Source organism: Oncorhynchus masou, chromosome 28 (genome assembly GCF_036934945.1).
Source record: "Oncorhynchus masou masou isolate Uvic2021 chromosome 28, UVic_Omas_1.1, whole genome shotgun sequence".
NCBI classification, from domain to species: domain Eukaryota; kingdom Metazoa; phylum Chordata; class Actinopteri; order Salmoniformes; family Salmonidae; genus Oncorhynchus; species Oncorhynchus masou.
The window spans coordinates 49,555,139-49,581,845 of record NC_088239.1 but is presented as its reverse complement, the minus strand read 5'-3'; the positions used below and the strand labels follow the sequence as shown (position 1 = coordinate 49,581,845).

The 26,707-nt window shown below is 43.6% G+C and overlaps 2 protein-coding genes across 6 annotated transcripts in view; both read right to left on the bottom strand.

Moving 5' to 3' along the window:
- Positions 1-1,046: 1,046 nt before the first annotated feature.
- nup155 (nucleoporin 155) lies at positions 1,047-19,523 on the bottom strand. Of its 2 annotated transcripts, XM_064942398.1 has the most exons (34): positions 19,394-19,523; positions 18,673-18,830; positions 18,366-18,503; positions 18,021-18,117; positions 17,841-17,911; positions 14,964-15,056; positions 12,466-12,729; positions 12,295-12,368; positions 11,262-11,353; positions 11,035-11,132; positions 10,756-10,923; positions 10,572-10,672; positions 10,196-10,366; positions 9,961-10,071; positions 9,690-9,870; positions 9,462-9,527; positions 9,181-9,325; positions 8,940-9,006; positions 8,744-8,859; positions 8,490-8,596; positions 8,194-8,327; positions 6,482-6,673; positions 6,144-6,282; positions 5,902-6,037; positions 5,621-5,774; positions 5,336-5,440; positions 5,039-5,193; positions 4,730-4,859; positions 4,501-4,614; positions 4,268-4,388; positions 3,307-3,417; positions 2,906-3,042; positions 2,580-2,686; positions 1,047-2,386 (listed from the first exon to the last, which is right to left on the bottom strand). In XM_064942398.1, the coding sequence occupies exons 2-34, from the start codon at positions 18,812-18,814 to the stop codon at positions 2,248-2,250; spliced, it is 4,176 nt and encodes a 1,391-aa protein (XP_064798470.1). In that variant the 5' UTR covers positions 18,815-18,830; positions 19,394-19,523; the 3' UTR covers positions 1,047-2,247. The 2 variants fall into 2 exon arrangements, with proteins under 2 accessions (XP_064798470.1, XP_064798471.1); XM_064942399.1 differs by lacking the exon at positions 9,462-9,527.
- A 1,165-nt stretch (positions 19,524-20,688) lies between these two features.
- The window catches only part of LOC135517792 (nipped-B-like protein), a 49,381-nt gene continuing 43,362 nt past the window's right edge, over positions 20,689-26,707 (bottom strand). For all 4 annotated transcript variants that reach the window (XM_064942393.1, XM_064942394.1, XM_064942395.1 and 1 more), the window contains 13 exons: positions 26,533-26,669; positions 26,172-26,312; positions 25,805-26,053; positions 25,610-25,700; positions 25,276-25,449; positions 24,787-24,977; positions 24,512-24,619; positions 24,185-24,385; positions 23,900-24,046; positions 23,388-23,725; positions 23,045-23,219; positions 22,290-22,484; positions 20,689-21,769 (listed from right to left, as the gene is read on the bottom strand). In XM_064942393.1, the coding sequence (XP_064798465.1) occupies positions 21,407-21,769; positions 22,290-22,484; positions 23,045-23,219; positions 23,388-23,725; positions 23,900-24,046; positions 24,185-24,385; positions 24,512-24,619; positions 24,787-24,977; positions 25,276-25,449; positions 25,610-25,700; positions 25,805-26,053; positions 26,172-26,312; positions 26,533-26,669 (2,510 nt within the window). In that variant the 3' untranslated portion in view covers positions 20,689-21,406. The remainder of the gene's footprint in view (positions 21,770-22,289; positions 22,485-23,044; positions 23,220-23,387; positions 23,726-23,899; positions 24,047-24,184; positions 24,386-24,511; positions 24,620-24,786; positions 24,978-25,275; positions 25,450-25,609; positions 25,701-25,804; positions 26,054-26,171; positions 26,313-26,532; positions 26,670-26,707) is intronic.

Genomic DNA, 26,707 nt, shown 5'->3' with positions numbered 1-26,707 from the left:
CCAGCTCTAGGAAGAGTCTTGGTAGTTCCAAACTTCTTCCATTTAAGAATGATGGAGGCCACTGTGTTTTTGGGGACCTTCAATGCTGCAGACAATTTTTGGTACCCTTCCCCAGATCTGTGTCTCGACCCAATCCTGTCTCGGAGCTCTACGGACAATTCCTTCAAATTGTTTTTTGCTCTGACATGGGACCTTATATAGACAGGTGTGTTCCTTTACACATTATGTCCAATCAATTGCGTTTACCACAGGGGGACTCCAATAAAGTTGTAGAAACGGCTCAATGATGATCAATGGAAACAGGATGCACACAGCTTAATTTCGGGTCTCATAGCAAAGGGTCTGAATGCTTAAGTAAATAAGTTATGTTTATTATTTTTTTTATAACTTAGCAAAAGTCTTAACCTATTCTCGCTTTGTCATTATAGGGTATTGTGTGTTGATTTCTGAGGATTCTTATTTATTTAATCCATTTTAGAATAAGGCTGTAACATAAAATGTGGAAGGTCAGGGGGTTTGAAAAGAATCGTGCAAGCTAACAGGCAGGCCACAAACAGGCAAATAACAGCGCAGTACAAGTGGTGCGCAGAACGGCATCTCGGAACGGACAACTCGTCGGTCCTTGTCATGAATGGGCTATTGCAGCAGACGACCACACCGGGTTCCACTCCTATCAACTAAGAACAACAAGCGGCTCCATTGTGCACACGATCACTAACACTGGACAAAACATGACCTGGTTTGAAAATTCCCGGTTCCTGTTGCATCATGCTGATGGCAGTCAGGATTTGGCGTAAGCAGCATGATTCCAAGGCCCCATCCGGCCTGGTATCAACACTACAGGCTGGGGCTGGTATTGTAATGTTTCTGGCAGACGTTAGGTCCCTTGATACCAATTGAGCGACATGTCCATGCCCTGAATAATTCAGGCTGTTGTGGAGGCGTCTCACCCAGTACCAGATGGATGAACTAGATACACTGTGGACAGTTTATATCACAACAGGACCCATACATGGATATCTGTGAACATTCACTTGGGCAAAGAGTTCAAATCAAAGTGTTTATTTTTTTATATACTGAACAGGTTGCACATTTTATTATACATTTTTTTCCAATACAATCTTAAACAAAAAAACAATGACAAATTGAAATTATTCTATGCATGTAAAATTGGCTTATTTGATAAAATTGCTCACTGCAGGCCTGAGTTCTCAGAGTAAAACTGTTTGAACAGCACCCTTATACAAGGCATGGATCGAGGATTTCAGTCTCATCCCTGAAATCTCAGTTGAGTACAACACTCATACAGTCAAATAAATGCCATTTAACTGTGAGACACACTGATTAAGCAGACACACTGATTAAGGTGTTAAGTCATTCAGAAAAATAAGAAATACTAACAAAACATGTAAAAGTAAGGTTAAGTTATTATTACAAACCTTTGGCAGAGAAGGCATTCCTAGCATAATGTAAGGAGTACCAATATTTTACTCTGTATTACGGAGAGGTTGAGTGGTACAGACAAAGCCAAATACTGTCAGCTTAACAGTCTTCTTGACATCTAAACAGTGGGGGGGGGGAAAGAATTAATCTGGGTTTAAATGAGTGGAGTGATTAAGACAGCGTCCTCAGCTCGCATCAGAGGTTAATGTCCATGGAACAAATACTTAGGCCTGAATCATGGCAGGCATGTAGAAGGAAAGACATGCATGAATGATATCAGCACGATATCCAGCCATCATGTAAGTGCATTTCTCCTCTACATACGTAAATTCTATATATTTTACCAACATAAGTACAGTAACTCCATATGTAAATGACAATCCCATCCCTGTAAAGTATTGTCCCCTAATTCTGTGTGACAACAGTTCATGTTTACCTAACATTCATTTGTGAAACTAATGCAATTCCCTCAGACAGACACCAATAAGTTGTCTTCACTTCTAGGCTTATGTCACAAAACAAATGCATGCTGTACTTATAAAATAAGTTAAAAATAGGATGTAAAAAGTCTGAAGACAGGGGTGTAATGAGCTAGTCAATAACCCCTTCATGAGAAATGTGGGGGTGTAGTCCTTTGCGACGCAACTGCAGTCTGAGAGACCGAACTGTATTCTCAATATCACTCCACTATCAAAAACCAGCCAGAACAAGAGATATACAGAAGAGTTATGTTATTCAGAACTGTAAACCAGTTTCATTCTGTCTCTTTACTTGCTGATCTTCCTGTGACCCCTGGGAACCTCCTCAGTGAACTTTCTCCAGCTTGGCCTGCAGGGCCTTGAAGTTGCCGATGGTGAGCCGCAGGGTAGAGTTAGGACTCAGGGACTGCAGCTCCACCAGGTAACCACAGATGTTATCCAGACACACATTAGTGAACCGCCGTCTGACAAGATGGGGAAGGAGGAATAGGAGTTAGACAGAGTGTATCAGATAAATTAGAGATACATTTTAAACAGGTTTAGAAACAATAATTGGCATGACTACATACGTATACGGGTTGATAGGTTTTCAAATGAGAAGTACGGCCTAATGAAGAGAGCAGCGACGGTTAGCACACGTGGTGATTGGTTAGTTACCGGTCATATGTTGGTACTCTGCTGGGGTCCTCTACGTATCCTGACAGCAGCACATGTATACACTCTACTAGGTGGAGAGGTTTCTTCAGACGCTGCCAACACGGATCCTGGGTGACACAGCCACAGTTCGAGACATTCAGTCTTTTAAGGTCGACAGAACCTTATTAATTAATCAAATAATGCTCAAGTTGAATAGGTGTAAAATATGATTTTATAATAACCCTTTATTATGAAGAGTATCTTCATCTATTTGTATCCCAAAACTGCCAGCAATAATTGCCCCTCCGGGATGAATAATGGTCATTGAATTTAATTGAGAGACATACCCGTGTCTTGAAGAGTTGGTCGTAGACCTCCAGCAGACGGGGGAGCTGTACTCCTATCTCCTGCATGGTGAAGGTGACAAAGCCCACGTCCCAATTCAGATGACACACCTCCTGCTCCAAAAACTTCACCAGGAATTCTGGAGACAAGACAGTGGAAAAGTACTGTACATTAAACAATTTGCCCATCTCTGTAGTTCAATGGTAGGAGACAACCTAGGACAGGTGTTGGTGGATAATGAAGCAATTACAGATGAAACGTCCAGAACCTATAGACATAACACCTTAGAGACATACATGTTGACATAATGAACTGCTAATGTAATTACACTCAGTATGGATGTCTTTCATAGAGGACAATCAGAGAATTGGCTGAATAAATTAAAGTAGGCATGCGGTTTTACCTAGTGGAAAGTATCTGGGTGTTCCTGCGTAGATTTTCCCCAGAGACACCAGTTTGAGACTCAGAGCTCTCATCCTGTCAGCTGGACTCATGGCCACACTGTCACCCAGCTCTGGAATAAAGGACAAATAACAGATTAAGATTTAGGTTGTTTATCTACTTACCCAGAGCCAGATGAACTCATGGATACCATTTTTATGTCCGAGTGCAGTTTGGAGATGATTGAAGCTAGCATATTGTTAGCTTGGCGCAATTCCGTGAAGTCTCCCGGTACAGTATCCAGCTCCTCTCAAAAGGAGCGGCAGGGTAGCCTAGTGGTTAGAGCGTTGGACGAGTAACCGAAAGGTTGCAAGTTCATATCCCCGAGCTGACAAGGTACAAATCTGTCGTTCTGCCCCTGAACAGGCAGTTAACCCACTGTTCCTAGGCCGTCATTGAAAATAAGAATTTGTTCTTAACTGACTTGCCCAGTTAAATAAAGGTAAAATAAATAAATAAACAAAAAGCAGGGGAATAGACCTAACTACTCCAAAACTGAGTGGTAGGCCATTTATAGTCTTACAAAGCTATACATCGTTATCAATATTTTACCAATATGTTCATTTCTCTGATAAGCATAAAAACTAGATTCTATCCACTTCCTTCTGTCGCATAGAGATGTATGGAGATCGCAACGTATCTGTCCCATTATGGCCTCTTTGGCACACGGGCAACACAATTAAGAGATAATTTTCAATCTCCATACATCTCTATGCGACAAAAGGGAAATAATAAGGAAGTGGATAGAATCTAGTTTTTATGATCATCAGAGAAATTAACATATTGGGAAAATATTGAGAACTATGTATAGCTTTGTAAAATTACCCATAACCAACCACCCAGTCTCGGAGTAGTTAGGTCTATTCCTTAACTACTCAAGAGAAACACGTTGGATAGCGTCAGGAACACTTGTCTGTACACACCTTTCTCCATGATCTCCTGCCACAGAGAGTGCACCAGGATGGGGTCAGAGTGACCAGCACAGTGGATGATGGCCAGTTTGCATTCAGACAACCGGAAGTGATCTGCAAACTCTCCATACAGCTAGATAGGAGGACAAAGGACAGGGGTATAAAAACATTTACTGTATGGGAGGAAAATGTATTACCAAACAGAACTATTGGAGGGGCAATGTTAGATATCCATGCACCGTTACCTTGGTGATGTCCATAAGCTCGGAATCCAGTTGTGACATGGCTCCCTGTACAGAGGGATGCTGGGAGTAACGTCTGCTCAGAGTCTCCTGGATCTGGACCTGAATACGCACCACCTGGGAGGCAGGACCAACAATATCAGCTTGAGTTGACAGAGCCCAAATCTAAACCTTATCAAAAAGGGGCCAAAACCTAAAAATTCAGCGAGGAGTTATTTCCCCTCCCCCGTACCTCCATCTTCTCCTCCAGCTCATGCAGGAACTCCCCTTCAGCTCCTTGAGTAGAGATGCAGGAGGAGCTCTTGGCTGACAGGATGGCCCTGGAGATGTACTCCAGCCTCTGCTTCAGGGAGATCTCAGTACTGCACACAGACAGACACACGTATAATATGTCCGCACTCCTTTTTAACGTTGCTCAGAATCTACATGAATGAGGCCATTTTCATATGTCAGTGGTAGCGCCGGGCTCTATCACTGAGCCACACAGTGTGTGGAAATGGCCCATATAGACTCGGGGGGGGGGGGGGCTGTTAGATCGTACCTGTGCATGTCAGCGAGCCTGGCCAGGACGTGAGCTGCCTTGCCAAAGCTACGGCTCTTCTCATAGTACCGCCACAGCAGGTCCATGTTCCGCACCTTACTCTGGTCCTGCTTGATCATGTGCATCAGGTGTTCCTCCAGGTATGGAGAGTTCACCTGGATAGAGGACAGAGAGAGAGACAGAGATGATAATAAACCACAATGAAAGATCAGTTTAATGCAATATACTCATCCACTATAAAGAACAGAACCAGGCATCTCAGGCCGTGACTGTGGGACAATGCCAGAAGATTCTTACCTCTAGAAGCTTGTCGGTGAGGTCAGCCTGTATCAGCCAGTTGTAGAGGGCTATGTGGAAGAGTTCATCCTGTGACCTCTGGGCCAGACCAATGACCTGCTCAAACTGCCGGGGAGAACGAGAAGATCACGAGACAGTTCATCCATAGCATGAATGAATCGAGGGCCAAATCTTTGGACCTAAACATTTCCAGCCTAAAACTAAACAATAATGAAATTATTATTTTCGTAAACAAATTCCTATTATTGTTATTGGGGGTAACAGTCTCCTCCACGCAGCACTTACGTGGGCGGTGGCATCCTCATTACTCAGCATGTTGGGGTCAGAGGTCATAACAGGGGGTCCTGGCTGCTTAGGGACACTGGGAGACTGAGGAGCCGCTTTACTCTGGTTCACCAGCTCCTGCATGGTGTCTGTGATGCACTTATAACATGACAACCTACAGGAGGAGACGAGGGGGTGGTCAGTCGGTCAGCACAAGGGAGAAAATAAAAGGGCCAGGACGTCCCTTAGCAGATATCTATTACCACAGTCTCATGATCAACGTGAACAGGTGGTTAAGTTACCTCTCCTGGAAGGCCAGTGCTCCAGCCTGGTCCTCCTCTGGTTCTCCGTTCTTATAGAAGTGAGGTCCCAGCCTCTGAGGATCCTTCTTATCCGCTGCAGTCAGGCACAGCTCAAGCACCCCCTCATAAAAACGCACTGAGAGAGAGAAACGCACTTAGCGTCCCATCCACACTAAGCATGAAGAGTCAAGGACATTTCAAATAGTATTAGTGTGATGGCCAAGGTGTGTGTGGAGCCTTACCCTGTCTGTACTGGGAGCAGACCAGTGGCAGGTCTGTGTGTTGGCTGATCAACTGGTAGAGTTGTAGTGACTCTCTAAGTGTTCTCTCCTTATCGATCTTAGTCTGGATCTGTCTGGAGCCCTGCAGCAACTCATTAGCCTGGGAGGGACAGAGGGAGGGGGAGATGTAGTTCTGAGATACATTTGTAAAGGGAAAAAGAGGACCGAGGAGGCAAGTGGCTGCTATCAAACTTTGCCCAGGGACTGCAGATGGGAATTAACCTTGTAGTCAAAATGGGATGGGCATCTTCCCTGTCATATAGACAAATAAAAACACAGCGCGTGCGTTTGTAGACTACCTTTGAGCAGACGCTGTCGTCGCTGCTGTACAGCAAAGGACAGATGTCTCTAAGGTGGTTGCTGATGGCATCGACAGAGGCGGAGTCTTTGATGTAGACGTTGATGAGGGCTGTGATCAGAGCTCCGGTCAGCTCTCGACCCCGGATCACCACGTCCTTAAAACTCGCCCCCTTCATCTGGTCCTGGAACTCCTATTACAAGTCACACATGGGTTAAACAGGAGACAAGGGAGACATCTTTACAAAAGATTTCAGAAATACACCTCCCTCCATATTGATTTGGACAGTGAAGCTAAAATGTAGAAATTTGTCTCTATACTCCAGCATTTTGGATTTGAGATCAAATGTTTCATATGCTGTGACAATACAAAATGTCACCTTTTATTTGAGGGAATGTTCATACATAGCAACAGCTCTGGTGAACATTCCAGCAGTCAGCATGCAAATTGCCCGCTCCCTCAAAACATCCGTGGCATTGTGTTGTGTGACAAAACGGCACATTTTAGTGGCCTTTTATTGTCCCCAGCACAAGGTGCACCTGTGTAATGGTCATACAGTTTAATCGGCTTCTTGATATGCCCTACCTGTCAGGTGGATGGATTATCTTGGCAAAGGAGAAATGCGCACACTAACAGGGATGTAAACAAACATATACACAACATTTGAGAGAAATAAGCTTTTTGTTCATATGGAACATTTCTGGGGACTTATATTTCAGCTCATGAAACATGTGATCAACACTTTGCATGTTGCATTTATATTTTTGTTCAGTATAGTTAAGTGTAGTATTTGGTCCCATATTCCCATCATTCCTTAACTGCATCAAGCTTGTGACTCCACAAACGTCTTGGATGCGTTTGCAGTTCGTTTTGGTTGCATTTCGGATTATGTTGTGCCCAATACAAAATAACGGTAAATAATGTATTGTCATTTTGGAGTCACTTTTATCGTAAATAATAATAGATGTTCCTGAACACGTCTACATTAAATGTGGATGCTACCATGGTTACGGGTAATCATGACTTTTTTATTTTACCTTTATTTAACCAGGCAAGTCAGTTAAGAACACATTCTTATTTTCAATGACGGCCTGGGAACAGTGGGTTAACTGCCTGTTCAGGGGCAAAACGACAGATTTGTACCTTGTCAGCTCAGGGGTTTGAACGGTTACTAGTCCAACGCTCTAACCACTAGGCTACCCTGCCGCCCCGACTAATGATGAGTGAGAAAGTTAGAGGAAAAAAGACCATACTCCACCAAAACGCTAACCTCTCGCCATTACCAATAATAGGTGAGGTTACCAATTTTGGAGGGGGAGACTTGATACATAAAGTGCTTACGTTTATAAAAGGTTAAACAGATATCTATTAAAATACCCTCTAATGAACGGTGGTGACATGTTGTACTGTCACCTCATTTGAAACATTTAATCTCAAATCCAAAAATGCTGGAGTATAGACAAATTTACACATTTTAGCTTCACTGTTCTAATAAATACAGAGGGGAGTGTGTGTTGATGATTAACCAATTAGATGAATTAGTCTGACTGACAGCACAATGTAATCCTGCACATCCTGAATATCCAGCGCTGGTTTCCCGGACAGATTAAGCCTGGTCCTGGATTAAAAATATATCCCAACGGAGAATGGACTAGGCTTAATCTGTGTCCGGGAAACCAGTCCCCAGTGAGGTCATTGGTGCTGGAAGCTTACCATGGGTAGTTCAGAGATGATGAGGCTAAACTGGTGGTCACACAGCAGCTTCCACAGTGCCAGGGTCTGACAGGAGCGATGCACCAGCTGCTGGATACCCTGCAGGGACATCTTCTCATAGGCCTGAGCCTCGGCTGTGGACGGGGAAGAGAGAGAAACCGTAGACACAAAGTACAGAGACCACAAAATATAAGTATAGTGTTTTCTCATTGGTGTTAGGATTCTACTCCAACAATGCAGTCATTCTAGTTGCTCCTGGATTTGGAATGGCAGTTTAACATCCACACATTACTTACTGTGGTACTTCCTCTGGAGTTCCTGCTGGACCTGCTGAGAACTGGCTCCTCCATCAGGCCGCATGAAGCCCAGCAGACGCTGCTGCAGATTGGCTGGAGAGCTGAAACTGCAGATGCGTGGAGTTCAACATGCAAATCAAATACTATTTATTTCACTAGATGACCATAGAAGTGTGGATATATAGTACCTCCCATAAAGCAGCCAGCCCAGGTCTTGGCCATGGGGAGAGGCAGGGTCCAAGGCTCTGTCTTACCTGGCTGCCCCCAGAGACGAGGGGCTGAACTGGGAGTTCTTATCCAGGAAGTCCTTCAGACCACGGAGCTCCAGAAGAACTGACTCCAGATCAGATGAGCTGGCTGTGCTCTCCAACTGGGGCAGAGAGAGAGATTGATCATCCTCAAATGAACTTGCAAAGGAGGACTATAATATACTGTTAATGCAATACTCACAATACTGACAGCCTGATTTCCTTTACTGATGGTCTTCTCAACAGCAAGACTCCCGTCCCAGATATTACTGTTAATCAATAACGTTCACAAGTTAGTGAAGCCACTCAAGTCATGCTATAAGTGAAACATGTGAGTAATGTCTCTCAGTCCAGTACAAAGTAAATAATTTAAAAAAAATGCATTTCCCCGATTATGGAAGTGAGGGCTGAGTACAGTACGCTATCCAGGTGAAGGGACTGACCCCATTATGCGTGCGAAGTAGACACTGATGCCATTGTGTTTCCCTGAGAAGACCACCTCTGGCCCAGAAGACATGCCAGTGATAGGGGCGGAGGGCATGGGCGTGGCTGGTATATAGGGCGTAGACACACTCTGGGGCATCATACCTGAGATATTGTTGTCAGGGCACACACACACACAAACAATAAACACTTGAATGTTGTTAATATTCAGTGGGTGAATGTGTTGAGAACTGTCGATGGGCAAGGCACTCTGCAAAAAAAAAGAAAAAGGGCCGTGTACCTGGAACAGGCGTTGCTAAGAAACTAGGGTTAGGCATTGGACTGCTACCAACCGGCATAGGGGACCCTAAAACAACAGGCAGGCAGGGAGTAAGACAAGTGATGAGCAGTCTAATTGCAATGCACTGTGTAAAACTTATACAGGGGATTTTGACTAGGGCATTATTGCCATGCTCCAACGAATGGGAATTTGGCTTTAAGCAGAAATCCTGCCTCAGATGCGCCTCACCTGGTACAGGAGAGCCGAACAGAGCGCCGACGTTGCTAGGAGCAGAATGAGCCGAGGGGAACCTCATCTGAGCCTCTCCTCCATACCGAAAGAAGGCTCTGGTTGCCCACTGAGACACTTCTCTGTCGCAGGCAGCACTGGAACAGGCTACTATCAGAGCAGTGGCACACGCCTGCTCCTCCTGAGGTGAAGAGGGTTAGATCAACACAGAAATAAAGAGTGTGTGTAGCAGTGCTTGCAGTAACAAGACAATGAGTAATGAGATTCATACCCTGTGCAGTTTGAAGAAGCGTTCGACTTCTTCACTCTCTCCACCAGTACCGCTCACCAGTAGGTGGCGCAGCTGGTCCACCGGCCGCAACTTGTGGAAGATGTGACTTCCCTGGAAAACCATGAATAACAACCCGTATAGACGTTTGTTCACAAAATGACAGACAGGACTGCACAGGTTTCATTGACCGTGTGAATTTACAGTGCCATACTAAGCCGTAAAATCTTGACCGTACCTTGGCAGAGAGAAGGACAAATTTCTGCGGAGGGACATTGTGTTGCTGCACCACGACAGGAGAGTCAGTGAGGGGAACTTGATCCTTATTCAGGGGGGTAGAGATTTTAGGTGCCTTCTCCTCCTTGATGGCACAAAGCGCCCAGGAGTGGCCATCTACGTTGGACATCATCTGCAATGATATACACAAACAATAGAACTATAATGCTCTGAAGCCAAAAAAATACTACATTTAAAAGGAAACTAAATCATAGCATATGCATTGCAAAGTAAGCTGGGGTTTTGACTACACATAGTAGTGTGTCTAATTTCAACTCCAAAGCAGATGGGGTTTTACATCTCTAATTAACTATGACCCTCACTCCCTCAGCTCCCACCTGAGCCTCCATCAGGGGTTTCTTAAAGGGGAAGGAGTCGTGGTTGATGCACCACAGGATGTCACTGTCCTCAGTCTCAGACGCTGCCATCAGGAGAACTCCTGTAGGGATTAACACCAGAGACACATGAGTAAACCTTTAGGTTTATTACAGGATAGCGTATAGACTGCAGAGTGGCTTTTACCTTTGCTGTGCAGAGCCTTGTGGACCTTGGCAGGCTTCTGCAGGGTGGAGGACGCAGAGAAGCCTGGAGGCAGGCGGACATGGACCAGAGCAAGCAGACAAGGGCGTGCCCCTGGCTGCTTGGCATGTGGTGGGGCAAAGGGAGCGGTGCTGAAGTAGAGACGCACTCCTACAAGCAGAGATAGAGACCTACATAAGGTCTTTGTAGATACTTATTCTGCAATGAAAAGAATGTCAGTACGGCCTCTATTTTCTCTCCCATGTCAGTCCGTCTCCTTACCTGCATGAGTGACAGCCAGCAGGTGGCAGTCGGACGACTCCGATCTGTCTATCACAGAGATCTGAATGATGGGTTTAAACACAGAGCGATCTATGGTCCTATAGGGAGCGATGTAAAAGAACAAAGAGATTCATTTTGATTTGTTCTTAAGCAGTGATGAGCGTTGACCATCTGAACCATTCACTAGCACTCGGGATTTAACCAGAGGTGAGGAGTAGCTGACAAACCTGGCAACGTTTCCTGCTGCAGCCACGATGGAACTCTGTGACATGGCCGCCACACGGCTCATACCCTGCCCATCTACACCCAGATCATACACCTGGAACAGACATCATCAGCTTTTAACTCAAGGTCCTAATTCAGTGTTTCCCAAACTAGGGGTCGCAACCCCACATGGAGTCGTCTGATATGAAAATGGGTTCGTGGGAGAATTTCCCAAATCCTGAATTTTTTGCACATTCAAATGACCTATCGTCATTGTATCTCAAAATCACTATAACGTGGTTAAACTTAAAAATCTAAATGAAAACAATTAAAATCTAAAACTCAACCAGAGTACCCTTAGATCGTGGGGAAATGCGCTTGAATCGGAATGATTCAAGTGCAACAGTCAAGTGCAGCCTTTCGAGCAGTCATGTGGACATATGCTGCAGACAAAGCATTGACGGGTCCATCACGGAGGAGTTCTGGTTCCTGACTCAGAAGGGAATACCCTGCAGTCTCTCTCAGAGCGTTAAAACTCATGGTACCCTTTGCCAGCTCATATCTGTGTGAAGCTGGATTAATTGCTCTCGTCTGCATTAAAATCAAATATCGATCCAGGTTGGATGTGACAGCAGAGATGAGGTGCGCACTGTTGACCACGCCCCCTGACTTTCAGCAGCTCCAATGCGACATGAATCAAGCACACCGATCTCATCAGTGGTGATGAGATCGGATACATTATGTCAGTTCAATTAGCAAATTAAAAGTATGTGTTTGTGAGTTGACAAGACAATTAAAAATACTGTTACAATGTTTTGCAATTGACTGCAATAGTCCCAGATACAAAAGTACACACTGGCTGTTAATCACATAATTTTGAGAGTTTTCAGATATCAAAATGGGGTCGTAGATTAAATATATTTGGGAACCCCTGTTCTAAATAGTACAACCTTTTGAAATGTCTGACAAAGTTCTACCCAAAACATCATCCTATTCAACAAATAAACATATTGATATTTACTACAGTGCTACCATTCAAATAGTTGGGTTGTGTACCTGTAGAACCCCCTTCTCTGAGCGGGTGAAGAGTGTGTTACGGGAGTTGTCAATGGCAATCTGCACTACCGGGTCTGTGGGGCACCAAGATAGAAAAATAGTCAAATTCAATTCAAGAACTAGAGCACAAGAAAGTTCCAATTCCACAAGGAGCCTCTGAACTATCCTTACCGTCCTCAGAGAAGGAGAACTGGAGCAGAGAGGGGACTAGGAAGGACAGGCTGCTTTTGGAGTGGTTAATCTTCTTACAGCGTTGGCTGAACCAGCCTGCCTCGGCCTGGTAGGCTACCTCATACAGGCAGCCATCTTTCCCTGCCAGGAAGATGCGGCCCAGGTCGGTGGAGGTGATGGCCAGGAGGTAGGTGTTGTCTGTGGGGATGGAGTACAGCGGGTCTGGTAGTAACTGCATCCCTCCAGACATGCTGTCATTCAACCCTGATAAAGAGAGGGAGAGGGAAAGAGAAGTTGAGAGAGAGTAAATCCATTTCTGAAGTAGTCCATTGTGGGTTAAAGAAGTTCCAGTGATTTTTATACTTTTCCTGTTGAAAAGCGATATCCCAGGTATAAATACAGTAAACACACAGACACTAAAGGGCAGTGGTGGAAAAAGTACCCAATTATCATACTTCAGTAAAAGTAAAAGATAACTTTTTAGAAAATTACTCAAGTAAAAGTCATCCAGTAAAATACTACTTGAGTAAAAGTATTTGGTTTTAAAGTATAAATAATTTCAAATTCCTTATATTAGGAAAACCAGACGACACCATTTTATTTTTGATTTAACCGATAGCCAGTGGCACACTCCAACACAATTTACAAACGAAGCATGTGTGTTTAGTGAGTCCGCCAGATCAGAGGCAGTAGGGTAGGGCTGGGCGATATGGCCAAAATATATCATGGTATTTTTCAAATTTTTGACGGTATGACGGTATTTTATGTTTTTGATTAATAAAAACTCTAAGTTGGCTTTATGAGTAGAGCGTGACAACACATATATTCTAAATTATTTCAAATGGGCCTTTCTCCATTCGGATTGTTTTAGTCTGTTCAATTCAACTTCAACCTAAAATTATTTCCTGCATTTCCTGCACTCATTTGAGATGATTTCCACACTGCCACTATATGGGCAAAAGTACTAGGCTTTATTTAACCAAATGTCGCAATTGCGATTTAGATCAAAACCTTTGGGTGAACTTTTGGAATCATGGAAATATACTTTTTTATTATAATTCCAGTTAGAATATAAATAATGGTGGGCACTTTGAATAGTATTGTTTGATATGACAACGAATGAAAATGCAATGGACGAGTTATTGTGACATAGGTAGGAACCAAAGTGGTGTTCAGTGTTTCCTAGGGGACCCTATAATCTTTGGCTACATTAAATCTTTATTCATATAGCCAACATATTCATGCTTCACCAATTCCTTTTTGATTTAGAAGATACTGTTGGTCAAACATGCTGATTTAAGCCTCCACCAGTACTGGTATCAGGCTGTATTAGCCAGCTACGTTTGCTCTGACTCAGTACTTTTGTCAGCTAGTTAGCTAGCCAGCTAACACGATTTAGCTTAACTTGGTAAGGAAATACTAGCTGTTTGCAGATGTAAGAAACACAAACAAAGCGTATTACATTAAACAAATCAAACATTAAAACACCGTTATAGAAGGTAAAAACCCAAACTGGTCCGTGCATAAATACCGGTATATTGTAAATTAAGGTGTACCGCCCAGCCCTACAGTAGGGATGACCAGGATGTTCTCTTGTTAAGTGTGTGAATTGGATCATGTTCCTGTCCTGCTAAGCATTCACAATGTATTGAGTGCTTTTAGGTGTCAGAGAAAATGTATTGGGTAAAAAGTACATTATTTTCTTTCGGAATGTAGTAAAAGTTGTCAAAAATATAAATGGTAAAGTAAAGATAACTACTGAAGTAAAAATACTTTGAATTACTGCTTAAGTACTTTACACCACTGCTAAAGGGTAAAAATATATGTTTTAATAGTGTTCAGACAACTGCAAAATTCAAGGAGTAGGGCATTCAAGCATTTGGACTGATGGTCAGCCTCCCATCTTGCTTGAGGAACAATAGAAAACAAAAAAGAAAAAGAGCACCCCCCACTTGTGCCATGTCATGAGGATACCCGGAAGACCTATTGAGATGTGCCATTTGTTAAAGGGATACTTTGGGATTTTGACAATGAGGGCCCTTTATCTACTTCCCCAGAGTCAGATGAACACCTGGATACCATTTTTGTCTCTGTCAAGTATGAATGAAGTTAGAGGTAGTTTTGGGGGGCCAATGCTAACTAGCATTAGCACAATGATTGGAAGTCTATGGGTATCCACTAGAATGATTAGTTAGCAATTCCACAAGAGCTAGTTAGCAACGACACTAAAACTGCACACAGAGACAACAATGGTGTCCAGGGGTTAATCTGACTTGGGGGGGGAGTAGATAAAGGCCTCATTGGCAAAATCTTGAAGTATCCTGTTAAGTAAATCAGGTGTTAAATGAGGTGAAATGGAGGCTGGAGTGGGACTTTAATACTAATACCAACAATACAAAGATATCAATCTAAACCAAATCAACCAATTTCAAAACTGTATGTCGAATTGATGACACCGGGTTGTGTGCTTCAGGTCTAGGAGGATCATCATTACTCACCTGCCTGAGCTTTAGGGAAGCTGAGCCCCAGGATCACTACATCCACAGGAGTGGCAAGGACCAACAGGAAGTGGATGTGTGGCTGGAAAATCCCTGTGGAAAAAAATAAGTATTTTTTTCTCTCCAATGCAGCCATTCTTATCTCAATATCAAATGATATTTGGGTAACAATTAAGTACCTTACTCCTAGATTTTTGACCATTTTAAATTGAAAACAAGACACAAAAATAGCTTCTTAGCAAAGAGGAATTTATCAAGCAAGAATTTTTCTAGGACTGTCTGGGAGTGGTCTGAGTGGGGAGGGGAAACAGCTGTTATTGGCAGAGAGGTTTGGAACACTTTCTTATTGGTCTATTACCTAAATTTACAGCCTGGTGATGTCACCAGGCAGGCAAAAACTCTATTCCTTCACAACAGGCTGAAATATCAGGCTCCCCCACCCCCCCAAACAGGTCTTACACTAAATGGGCATTATCCTTCTCAAAATATTATTCCAGCCTCAGTGTGGGAATAAGTTTATTAGGTACCCCACTAAGGAATGTTTTCCTGGCACGCGTTCGGTTTCTTGATACCAATTGGGCAACAAACACATTGTAGAATCCATGCCCCAGAGAATTCAGACTATTCTGGAAACAAGGGGGGGGGGGGGGGTCTGACCCGGTACTAGATACCTCCAAACATGACACTTGGCATTCAGGCCAAAGAGTTTAATCTTGGTTTCATCAGACCAGAGAATCTTGTTTCTCATGGTCTGAGAGTCTTTAGGCAAACTCCAAACAGGTTTTCATGTGCCTTTTACTGAGGAATGGCTTCCATTTGGCCAGTCTACCACAAAGGCCTGATTGGTGAGGTGCTGCAGAGATGGTTGTCTTTCTGGAAGTTTCTCTATCTCCACAGAGAAACTTTAGAGCTCTGTCCGAGTGACATCGGGTTCATGGTCACCTACTTGACCAAGGCCCTTCTCCCCAGATTGCTCAGTTCGGCCGGGCGGCCAGCTCTAGGAAGAGTCTTGTAGTTCCAAACTTCTTACATTTAAGAATGATGGAGGCCACTGTGTTCTTGGGGACCCTTCAATGCTGCAGAAATGTCTTGGTACCCTTCCCCAGATCTGTACCTCGACACAGTCCTGTCTTGGATCTTCCAGACAATTCCATCGACCTCATGGATTGGTTTTTGCTCTGACATGCACTGTCAACTGTGGGACCTTATATAGACAGGTGGTGCATTTCCAAATCATGTCCAATCAAAAGAATTTACCACAGGTGGCCTCCAATCAAGTTATAGAAACATCTCAAGGATGATCAATGGAAACAGGATGCACCTGAGCTCAATTTCGAGTCTCATTGCGAAAGGTCTGAATGCTTAATGTATCTGTTTATTATTTTTAATACATTTGCTCAAAAAAAAAACAAAAAAAAACGTTTTTGCTTTGTCATTATGGGGTAGTGTGTGTAGATTGCAGAGGATGTTTTGTTATTTAATCCATTTTAGAATACGGCTGTAACATAACAAAATATGAAAAAAGTAATGTGGTCTGAATACTTTCCGAAGGCACTGTATACTCGAGGTCGACCGATCAATCGGAATGGCTGATTTCAAGTTTTCATAACAATCGGAAATCGGTATTTTTGGGCGCCATTTTATTTTTTTCACCTTTATTTAACTAGGCAAGTCAGTTAAGAACACATTCTTATTTTCAATGACGGCCTAGGAACAGTGGGTTAACTGCCTTGATCAGGGGCAGAAGGACAGATTTTCACCTCGTCAGCTCGGGGGATCCAATCTTGCAACCTTACAGTTAACTAATCCAACGCAATAACGACCTGCCCCTCTCTCGTTGCACTCCACAAGGAGACTGCCTGTTACGCGAATGCAGTAAGCCAAGGTAAGTTGCTAGCTAACATTAAACTTATCTTATAAAAACCAATCATAATCACTAATTAACTACACATGGTTGATGATATTACTCGATATTATCTAGCATGTCCTGCGTTGCATATAATCTGACTAAGCGGTGGTAGACAGAAGCAGGCGCGTAAACATTTATTCAAACAGCACTTTCGTTTTGAAGGCAGCTCTTCGTTGTGCGTCAAGCATTGAGCTGTTTATGACTTCAAGCCTATCAACTCCTGAGATGAGGCTGGTGTAACCGAAGTGAAATGGCTAGCTAGTTAGCACACGCTAATTGTCATTGTGTTGCTGGTTCGAGTCCAGGGAGGAGCAAGGAGAGGGACGGAAGCTATACTGTTACACTCGCAATACTAAAGTGCCTATAAGAACATCCAATAGTCAAAGGTTAATGAAATACAAATGGTATAGAGGGAAATAGTCCTATAATTCCTATAATAGCTACAACCTAAAAACTTCTTACCTAGGAATATTGAAGACTCATGTTAAAAAGGAACCACCAGCTTTCATATGTTCTCATGTTCTGAGCAAGGAACTGAAACGTTAGCTTTCTTACATGGCACATATTTTACATGGAACATAATGCACTTTTACGTTCTTCTCCAACACTTTGTTTTTGCATTATTTAAACCAAATTGAACATGTTTCATTATTTACTTGAGGCTAAATTGATTTTATTGATGTATTATATTCAATTAAAATAAGTGTTCATTCAGTTGTTGTAATTGTCATTATTACAAATAAATACATTTTTTTTTTTAAATGGCCGATTAATCGGTATCGGCTTTCATGGTCCTCCAATAATCGGTATCGGCGTTGAAAAATCATAAAATCGGTCGACCTCTACTGTATGCACATACAAAAATCACATTTTTGACTGCACTGGGCCTTGAATCCAAACACCTACAGAGCTGTTGTAATTTTAAATATAGGAAACACAGCTCAGGTGAAAGTGTGTTGCCATTTTACCTGCTTTAGGTTTGACTAGCCCCACGGACAGGATGGTTTCACTGAGTCCGTCAAAATATGCAACGTCCCCCCTATGGAACAAAGTGATAACAGTGTCCAATGAAAATGGGTCCATGTCTACTGCTCCTGCAATGTTTTTTTTAAACAAAATAACTTAATATATGAGTGCTTGGTACTCACCCATCCTCATAATTCCACATGAAGATATCGTTGTCAATGGTGAGCCATGCTCGACAGATTTCAGGAAAAACTCCCATCATACAATTGCACTGCATATCTGTTAGGGGAAGGTTAAGGACGAGGCAGCTTTTCTGAAATAGTGGTTAGTTTTACACAATTCACATAATCCTGCACAGACATTTCGGAGTTATATGGGTGAGACCTGGACAGTTGGACACAGCTCCCTCTGTGTATTCTGATTCAGAGGGGTTGGGTTCAATGCGGAAGACAATTCAGTTGAAGGCATTCAGTTGTACAACTGACTAGGTATCCCCCTTTCCTTCCCCTAGTCTCTGAAAAGGATACGGCTGAATTGCTCCACCAGCTCAGGGGGTAGGGGAACCCTTCGGACTGCACTGAGCTCAGGAAGGTTTGGTACGCTGATCAGCCCAGGTCCCTGAAGAGGGTAGTCCATGTCCGACCCCCCAGACAAAGATGGCATGTCTGCAACACCGAGTGGGGAGTGAACTAAGCCCTGAGATGTGGCTGTAGCCTCCCTACGCACAGTAAGCTGGCTACAGCCAAAATATCAGGGCTAAAGTGTCTTGTGAGAGGAATTGATATGACAAACTTGAACAACATATAACCTTGCACCGCCAATTACTTGACTTACTGTGTGAGGGGACATTAAGAAGCTCTGAGAGGTCAGGGAAGCAGCGGTCATCCTGGAGGTGTCTGTCTATGAGCCGGCCAGAGCTCTCCAGCGCTTCCGCAAGGGCAGCAGCAGGACTGCTGGGTCCCAAGGTGGACGGCATGTTTGACACTGTGGGACTGATGAGATTCGCGTGAGAAGATGAACATATCATTTCAGCACCACTGTGACGTCAGCCGTGGTCAAAATCCAACCACAAACAAACCAGACTGTCACCGCAGGTGCAACTTTACGGACAGACATGTCCCCAAACTTGCAAACTATACGACAGATGAAAGGCAGTACGGACATAGACGGTTGATTATATGGCAAACACAGAGTAGCCAACTAGCAAGCTCTATTTAGCCTGTCCAACCCCGTCACCACGTTCTGCAATGACTCTGTAGGTAGTTAACGTTGGCGAGCTAACGTTAGCTAGCCAATTAAGTTAGTTACACACAACACTTTTGTTTATCAAAAGAAGGCTGGTGGAAGTTATAAAAGTACGTGTGAAACTGGATGAGTTAGCTATCTAAACTAGTTATATAGTAGGTTAATAGCACATAATAGCACATCTTGCTAACACTAAAATAGCTAAAAACGCGGGCTAAACCCTGTTTATTCTAAGCTGCGAGCTAACGTTAGCTAGCTAACGTTAAGTTAGATTTGTTGAATAACGTTCGCTCCTTTTCTTACAGCTTACCGTACAGAAAGCAGTCCGGACGTAATTAATTGTTAACACAATGTGTGATAAGCAAAATATTCTAGTCTTCGGTGTAAACAAGTGAAGCAGCTAGCCCGCCAGCCTCATGACACTTTTGAACAGGGTGAAAGGTTATAGGATGTACTTCCTGTGTAATTTCAAATACGCTTTTGAAGTGAATTTCTTCATGCTCCCTACACTAATGGCATTTGCAAAGGTGTTGAACTTTTCATAATATTTCGTTGGCCAGACTAAAACGACTGGCCTTTTCACTTTTTTTCAGCCGATAGAATCTGTTATTGCAGCACAACGGACACTGTAATTACAATTTCTGTCCACTAAGAAGCGCTAGCGTATTAACTATAGGTTTGGACATGGCACACATACCAGTTGAAGTGCTGAACGCATGTGCGAAATATCCAAACGTCTCTCCTTTCGGGCAGAAACAGAGCGCTCTGATTTTGGGCGGCAGATAGCATGGCGGGTAGGAGGAGCTTTGGGCCAGTAACCGAAAGGTTGCGAGATCGAATCCCCGAGCTGACAATGTTAAAAGCTGTACTTCTACCCCTGAACAAGGCCGTTAACCCACTGTTCGATGGACGTGGATGTCGATTACGGCAGCACCTCTCTGATTCAGAGGGGTTAGGTTAAATGTGGAAGATACATTTCAAAGCATTCAGTTGTACAACTAACTAGGTATCCTCCTTTCCCCAATGAGCTACTCCCAGCATTACTTTTTTTTAGCCTGAAACAACAAAAACTGGCATTCAGCACTTGACAGATTTGTTGGGACAGGCAACAAACTGTTTCTTTACTGCACAAAACCATATTTATATTTTTCTGAATATTAATTTTCTTATGCGGATCGTCCATCACGTTCATAGAGTACATGGTTATACTAAATCCAGTTCATTACAAAAACTGTCAGTGGCATACAGAAACAAGATAACAGATGGATTCACCACTGCTTTTTGCAAGGCCCTATCTGAAACGGAGTTGATGAGCGATGGATTTGAGTTCTCGGAGTTGCAAACACCTAGGTAATCAAACACCGTGGACGACTAAATTACCACAATAAACCCAAGACAAAATTGACCATATTACAATTCTACTACAAGGGAATGAAAATACTGTAGCCCTTTCCATCATCCTGGACCTACCACGTATAATAAAAACTAAAACAGAAAAGAACCAACAAAAATGACAAACAACAAATGACAAGTTGACAGATACTACATGGTGGCGCACCATCACCATGAAAATAATAAAATAAAGTCAAATGCAAACGAGACAAGTAACAAAGAGAAGTAAAAAAATTTATTGCAGTATTTGCTCCGCCAGAAGTGCTGGGGATGCCTTTTAGTTCTCTTGGGTGACCTAATACATCAAAATCTAAATTTACAAAAAACTCCCCTGCATGTAGGCCACATATACTGCATGCTTCGCTTTCAACCGAATAAATTATATCCAAGAGACTCCATTGTACAGCATGGGTAAACAAAAGGGAATAAAACAAAAATAAAAAGGTAAAAGTTTTAAAAGTAGCTTCCCTGGAAACTAATCTAAATAAATCCATCCGGTGCTAGGTTAAACTCCAAGAACACTTTATTAAGAACATTAACAGACTAATTTTCAACATTCACTTTGTTTATTTTTTTAAACAGAATTTTTGTCAGCGATATAAACATTGTCATTTTTTTTTGTTAAACTATGATACAGTGGGAAAATCAAACAACCGAGTTTGCTGCACAACAGCGAAGGAGCTCCCACACAATGTTTTCCAAACATTTCCTTCTTGTGTTTTTTCTGTTTAACTTAAACATATCCTGGATCCAGATTAAATGTTCATCACAGACCAAAAGTTCACAATACTTGCTCTCTATCTCGTGCTTACATTTCATGTTTTGCGTGTCTGTAGTATTTTTTGTATTTTCTGTATTAGAAAAAAAGTTGGTTCCTCATAAGAGTTTGGCTGCAAAGAGTTTATCTGTCTGAGAGTAACCGTAGAGTCGATTAGGAAGTTCCGTCCTTGGCTGAGTACAGTGACCGTAAAGTCTGCACCACTCTGTTCGTCAGCTTGTGTGCACTTGTCAAGGGTATTTTCTTGTAAATTATGTCCGACTCCTTGATAGTGTCCACCCAAGGCACAGTTTTGCGTCCATCCCGTTTCTTAGCCTCAGCCCAGACTCCAGAGTAGGACCCAGCCATCCAGTGCACCCTGTAGCCCGTGTTGGTCTTCTGGATGACGCGGGCGATCTGTGGCCGGTCCTTGTACTTGGGGCAGCAGAGGGCGATGACGTCCATGGAACCTACCGTCTCGTTCATGTGACCTGATGCCTCCGCAGAGTCGCCGTGCTTCCTGGATCTTCGTGACGACTGGGGAAAGAAACAGCAGTGTTACTACAACACCCAGCTAACTACTGCACCGAGGGCAGTGAGAGCAGATACAGTGCCTTCAGAAATTATTCACACTCCTTGACATTTTCCACATTTTGTTGTGTTACAGTCTGAATTTAAAATGTATTAAAAGTAGTTGTCACTGGCCTACACACAATACCGCATAGTGTCAAAGTGAAATTGTGTAATTAGAATTTTTTTAAACAAATGAATTAAAAATTAAAAGCTTAAATGTCTTGACTCTTATGTAAATGAGATATTTCTGTATTTAATTTTCAACAAACATGTTTCCACTATCTGGGTGAGAAAAAAAATCTATTTAATCCATTTTGAATTCAGACTGTAACAACAAAACGTGGAATAAGTCAAGGAGTATGAATACTTTCTGAAGGCACTGTAGGTTTCAGTAGCCAACATGGCAGTCAACAGTCTTCTAAAAAGTTATTAACAGGGACAATAACAGCTGTAAGACAGCTGCAATAGGCTGCCTGGGGCTCACCCCTGGGGTTTTCTCGTCTCCGTCGCTCTCGTCGTCGTCCGTCTCTATAGGAGCCTGGTGGTGGTTCTTGTGGTCTTGGTGGCTGGACCCTCCCAGCAGTGAAGTGATGGCTTTGTTTCTGGCGTTAGCGCTGGCCGACGCCTCACCTTCCTCATCCTCTTCATCAGGGTCCAAGTGCTCCATCAGTAACTTGAACTGAGAGAGACAAGAATATTAACCAGTCTGCTGCGCTCAGAGACAACACTAGGTCACCTTACTGCAGGGATCATCAACTAGATTCAGCCGTGGGCGGATGGTCGGAACATCATTTCATATAATTTGGAGACTGCAAATTGACCGCAAGAAGCCCAAACAGATATCACATTTGACTAAAACAATCATTTCAGACCTTGCTTACATTTTATATGATCACATGTCTATTATGCGTGGGAATACTTGGGAACAGATTTCATAAATTAAAATAACTTGGAGCTGATTTCCTGGTGTTTTTACAGTCTTATGTCCAACAATAAAACATGAAAAAAATTGGGAGGGTTTAGAAAACTTTGGGGGCCAAAGTTGCCAGTTGGCAAACCCTGCCTTACTGCATAACCCTTTTAGAAATGACAAAAATAAACCCCATCTGGCTCAATTCCGTTTCAATTCAGGAAATAAACAAATTCCAAACCCAATTTTCCAAAATTCCATTATACGACCCAAAACAAAACAACTAAAGAGACTTTCAGAAAAAAGGAAGAGTGAGAGTGATCTCTTACATCTAGGTACTGTTTGACGATCCTCCTCTTGATGTCGTAGGTCAGTTCAACGTTGGCCAGGTCAGAGGTTAAAAAGTCCAATGTCTGACGTGGGCTGAAGTGTACGTGACTCTTCCTGTTCACAGCCTTCTCGTACACCTTAGCCGATTCCGTCGGAGAGTACTTCTGGATTTTACTACATGAGCGGATGAAGAGGTTAAGTTTAGGTTATTTCTTCATTAACTGAGAAATTGGCATGGCAACATAAAAAGACAGAATTATTATCAGTAAAAACTGATTGTGATCTTCCTAGCTCGGTCTTGTCCAGTGAGACGGTAAGGTGAGATGTTATGTAGTGACGTACCTGTCTGAGAAGCCATAGAGGTTCTTTAGGTGCTGCTTGAGAACCAGCAGCAGAAGGATACCCTGCGAGGCGTTGGCAAAGTCCAACAGGGGGACGGGGTTGTCAGGCAAACGCTGCATCACCTTGTCCAAGTCCTCCATCTCCAGGTCAGAGTCAGAGTCAGACTCCACGTGGGCCTGGGCCCGGTGTTTGGGCTTCTTGGGCCTGTGGACCACCTCATCGTCACTGCTGTTGGAGCGGCTGCTGTGACGCCCCTCTTCCTCAGAGTTATCCTCCTCCGAGTGGTACTTCCTCTCTTTCTGCTTCTTCTCCCGCCGCCTCGGCTCTTTGAGAAGGGACTGCAGAGAGGACAGAGGAGTGAGTCAGTCATTCACAACCAAACAAAAGCTAGTGTTGGGGATTATTATAGGGTATAAAACCCACTATAGCTTGTATGTCTTTAAAAGTCACATTATAGGTCGTGTTTTTACAAACCTCGTGTGGCTAAGTGTGATCTTGTGTGTATGACCTACCTCCTTGAAGGACTGCAGCAGGTTGCTGCCGGACACAGACAGGGTGATGTCTATGTGGTGCATGATGAACAGGGGCTCCTCCTGGCTCTGGTAGGGGAAACAGGCCAGGTTGTCTGCTATGTACAGGAGCATGTTTACCTCCATCTTCTGCATGGGGGGAAAAGTCACAATAACAACGATTACCTTCACCAAACTCTTACATTTGTCTAACTGTTCATTCTGTCTATGTATACTGCTATAATACTGATTCTTCACAATGTGTATCTAGGGGAAGGAGGGACTCACCGAGCTGTCATCAAACAGGTTGAGCAGTGAGATGAGGAAGGCTCGCCGGTGCTGCCGGTTGGTTCGGACCATAGAGAAGAGGTGGGCGCAGAGGGCCGAGGTGGTCTCGTCCTGCCGGTAGCCACGGATCACCGTACCCTTAGCTGACCAGATAGCTTGCTGTACCTGGTAGGACATCTTCATCCCCGCCACGGCCTTCATCTGGACACGCAACCAAACACAATGCGTTATATATACATTGATAACATACAGTAGATAATCACATTACCAGCCTGTTGAGAGGCCAGGCCGCTCTTTCTTCCCTGAGACCGGCCCACAGACACTCACATGGATGAAGCCGGTGTACTTCTTATCAATCTCCACCAGCTGCTGGTCAGCCTTGTTCCTCATGGTGGGCTCTGGGTCTGTTCCCATGGCAATCAGGTAGGGCACACACTGAAAAATAAGATGGATCAACAGCAGTTACAAAACTGTTGACAACAGTGATGCTTTTCTCCATTATAATCACACATGTATTTTTTACATGGCCAGAGTTTAAGAATGACTAGTCTGAGAAGAGTAGCCCAATGGTATGCTGTATGGGTTTCTGAAGTGTTATGTACCTGCACAGGATGGATGAGGCCCTGGTTGAGCGTCAGGGCGATGACGTTGAGGGCAAAGTGTCGTACGTTGGACTGTGTGTGGAAGAAGGCCTCCAGCACCTGCTTCAGGTACAGCTGCATGATGGAGCTGCTCATGCCTGACGAGATGTCCCCCATCTCCTTCAGGTCCTCCTGCTTCGATAGCTTCTTCCCTGCAGACGCACAAAGACGAGAACCATTAGGAACCCTGAGCCTGGTTCAGCCGTATGGAAACTAGCCACTAGACATCATGGAGGAATGCACCTAACTAACACACCCAATATCCTGTGCCCAATTCTAACACTTTATTAAATTGCTGTGCTTGTGTGTTTTATTTGACCTGTACTGAAGTGAATAAATGAACTTTTGCTTGGACCACCAATATGAACATGTATACACTCTATTTTGTAAGTCACTTTGGATAAGGAAATGGAATATATTAGATTGAATAGACGCAGAGGTGAGACTCACACTGTTGGTCGGCCTCCTGCATGCGAGAATCCTCCTCCTGCAGGTATGTCTGCAGGTTCTTCAGCACCTGGATCTTCAGGTTGACGGAGCTCTTCCTGTCCGACAGGATGCCGTTGTACAGAGTCTTCACATCCTGCATGAACATCAGCCCTGGGTACTGGATGAACTGGAAGCCTGGAGAATGGAGAGAGGGGGATGGGGTGTAAGAGAGAAGGAAAAAGATACCAGCCCAAGCACTGAGGAACCAGTTGAACAAATGCCATTGGTGGTGGATGACAGAAGTCTGTTAGAACAACTTGTGGTATGTGCTAGGGTGAAGTAAGGTTAGCTTTACCTAGACCAATGATGGCCTTGGTCTGAACTTCCTCATCTTCATGTTTGGTGAAGTACAGCAGAAGTTCCATCACTTTGTCCTTTATCACAACCTGAAGGGAAAAAGCAACAGTGACCGACAATGCATCAAGTATTCAGGTCTTTAAAAATCCCCAACAATACAAAAATATATCTCCCTTCTATTTCCTGGCTCTACCTTGCTGGGCCCCTTGAACTCCTCCTGGTCAAAGTCAAAGTGGCGACAGAGCGCCCCCACAGTGAACAGCGAGCGCAGCAAGGCCGGTTTGTTAGCAGCCAGAACAGGGTTGTTGCAATCCTCTGAGTGCTGGGTCTTCAGCTTGGTCAGGGCACCATAGTAACGGTTGAAACAAGCCCAAACAAACTTGTAGTTGTGAGTGACCCGGTTCACGACAGCGCCAAGACAGCTCACACAGTGTTGCACAACCTGCGAAAAAAAAATGACAGAACAACTAAAAACCGGTCCTTCACATTTGATTTGGTTTCTTCACGGTTATTTTAGTATTGAACCTGGCTACAAACTGTAGCCTTTACTAGAGATGTACCGTCATGCCGTATTTGATGGTGAGCTTCATCAGGTCTTCCTCTATGGTGGTGAGGAAGGTCTCAGAGGGGTGCTCCATCAGAGGGATTACCAGCTCCAGGATCTTGGCCACGTTACAGATCACCATGAAGTCACTCTGGGTCTGAAAACAAGATCAAATTCATATTGATACAGTCACAGAGATTTCTAATGTGAGAGAAAGCTGGTCATGTTGGTGTATAAAACATGTACCGACAATAATCAACCACTAGATGGCCCTAGAGAGCTATGTAAAATCAGGTGGCTAATTTTTGCTTGAACTTTCTTAGACCGGTCTCAGTGTTTCAACAAATTGAGGAGAGAAGGTTTGCGTGGGTCCTTACGTTGCACTTGGTGGTGAGGTAAGGCTGCATGGTCATGGCATGTTTGACCATTAGCTGGGCTCGATTCTTACTGAACAGGAAGAGGGTGGTGATGCAGGACACCAGACGATTGGAGTTCACCCCCTTGTTCTCGATATCTGAAACAGAAACGCAGATCCTTCCTTCAGTCTCAACT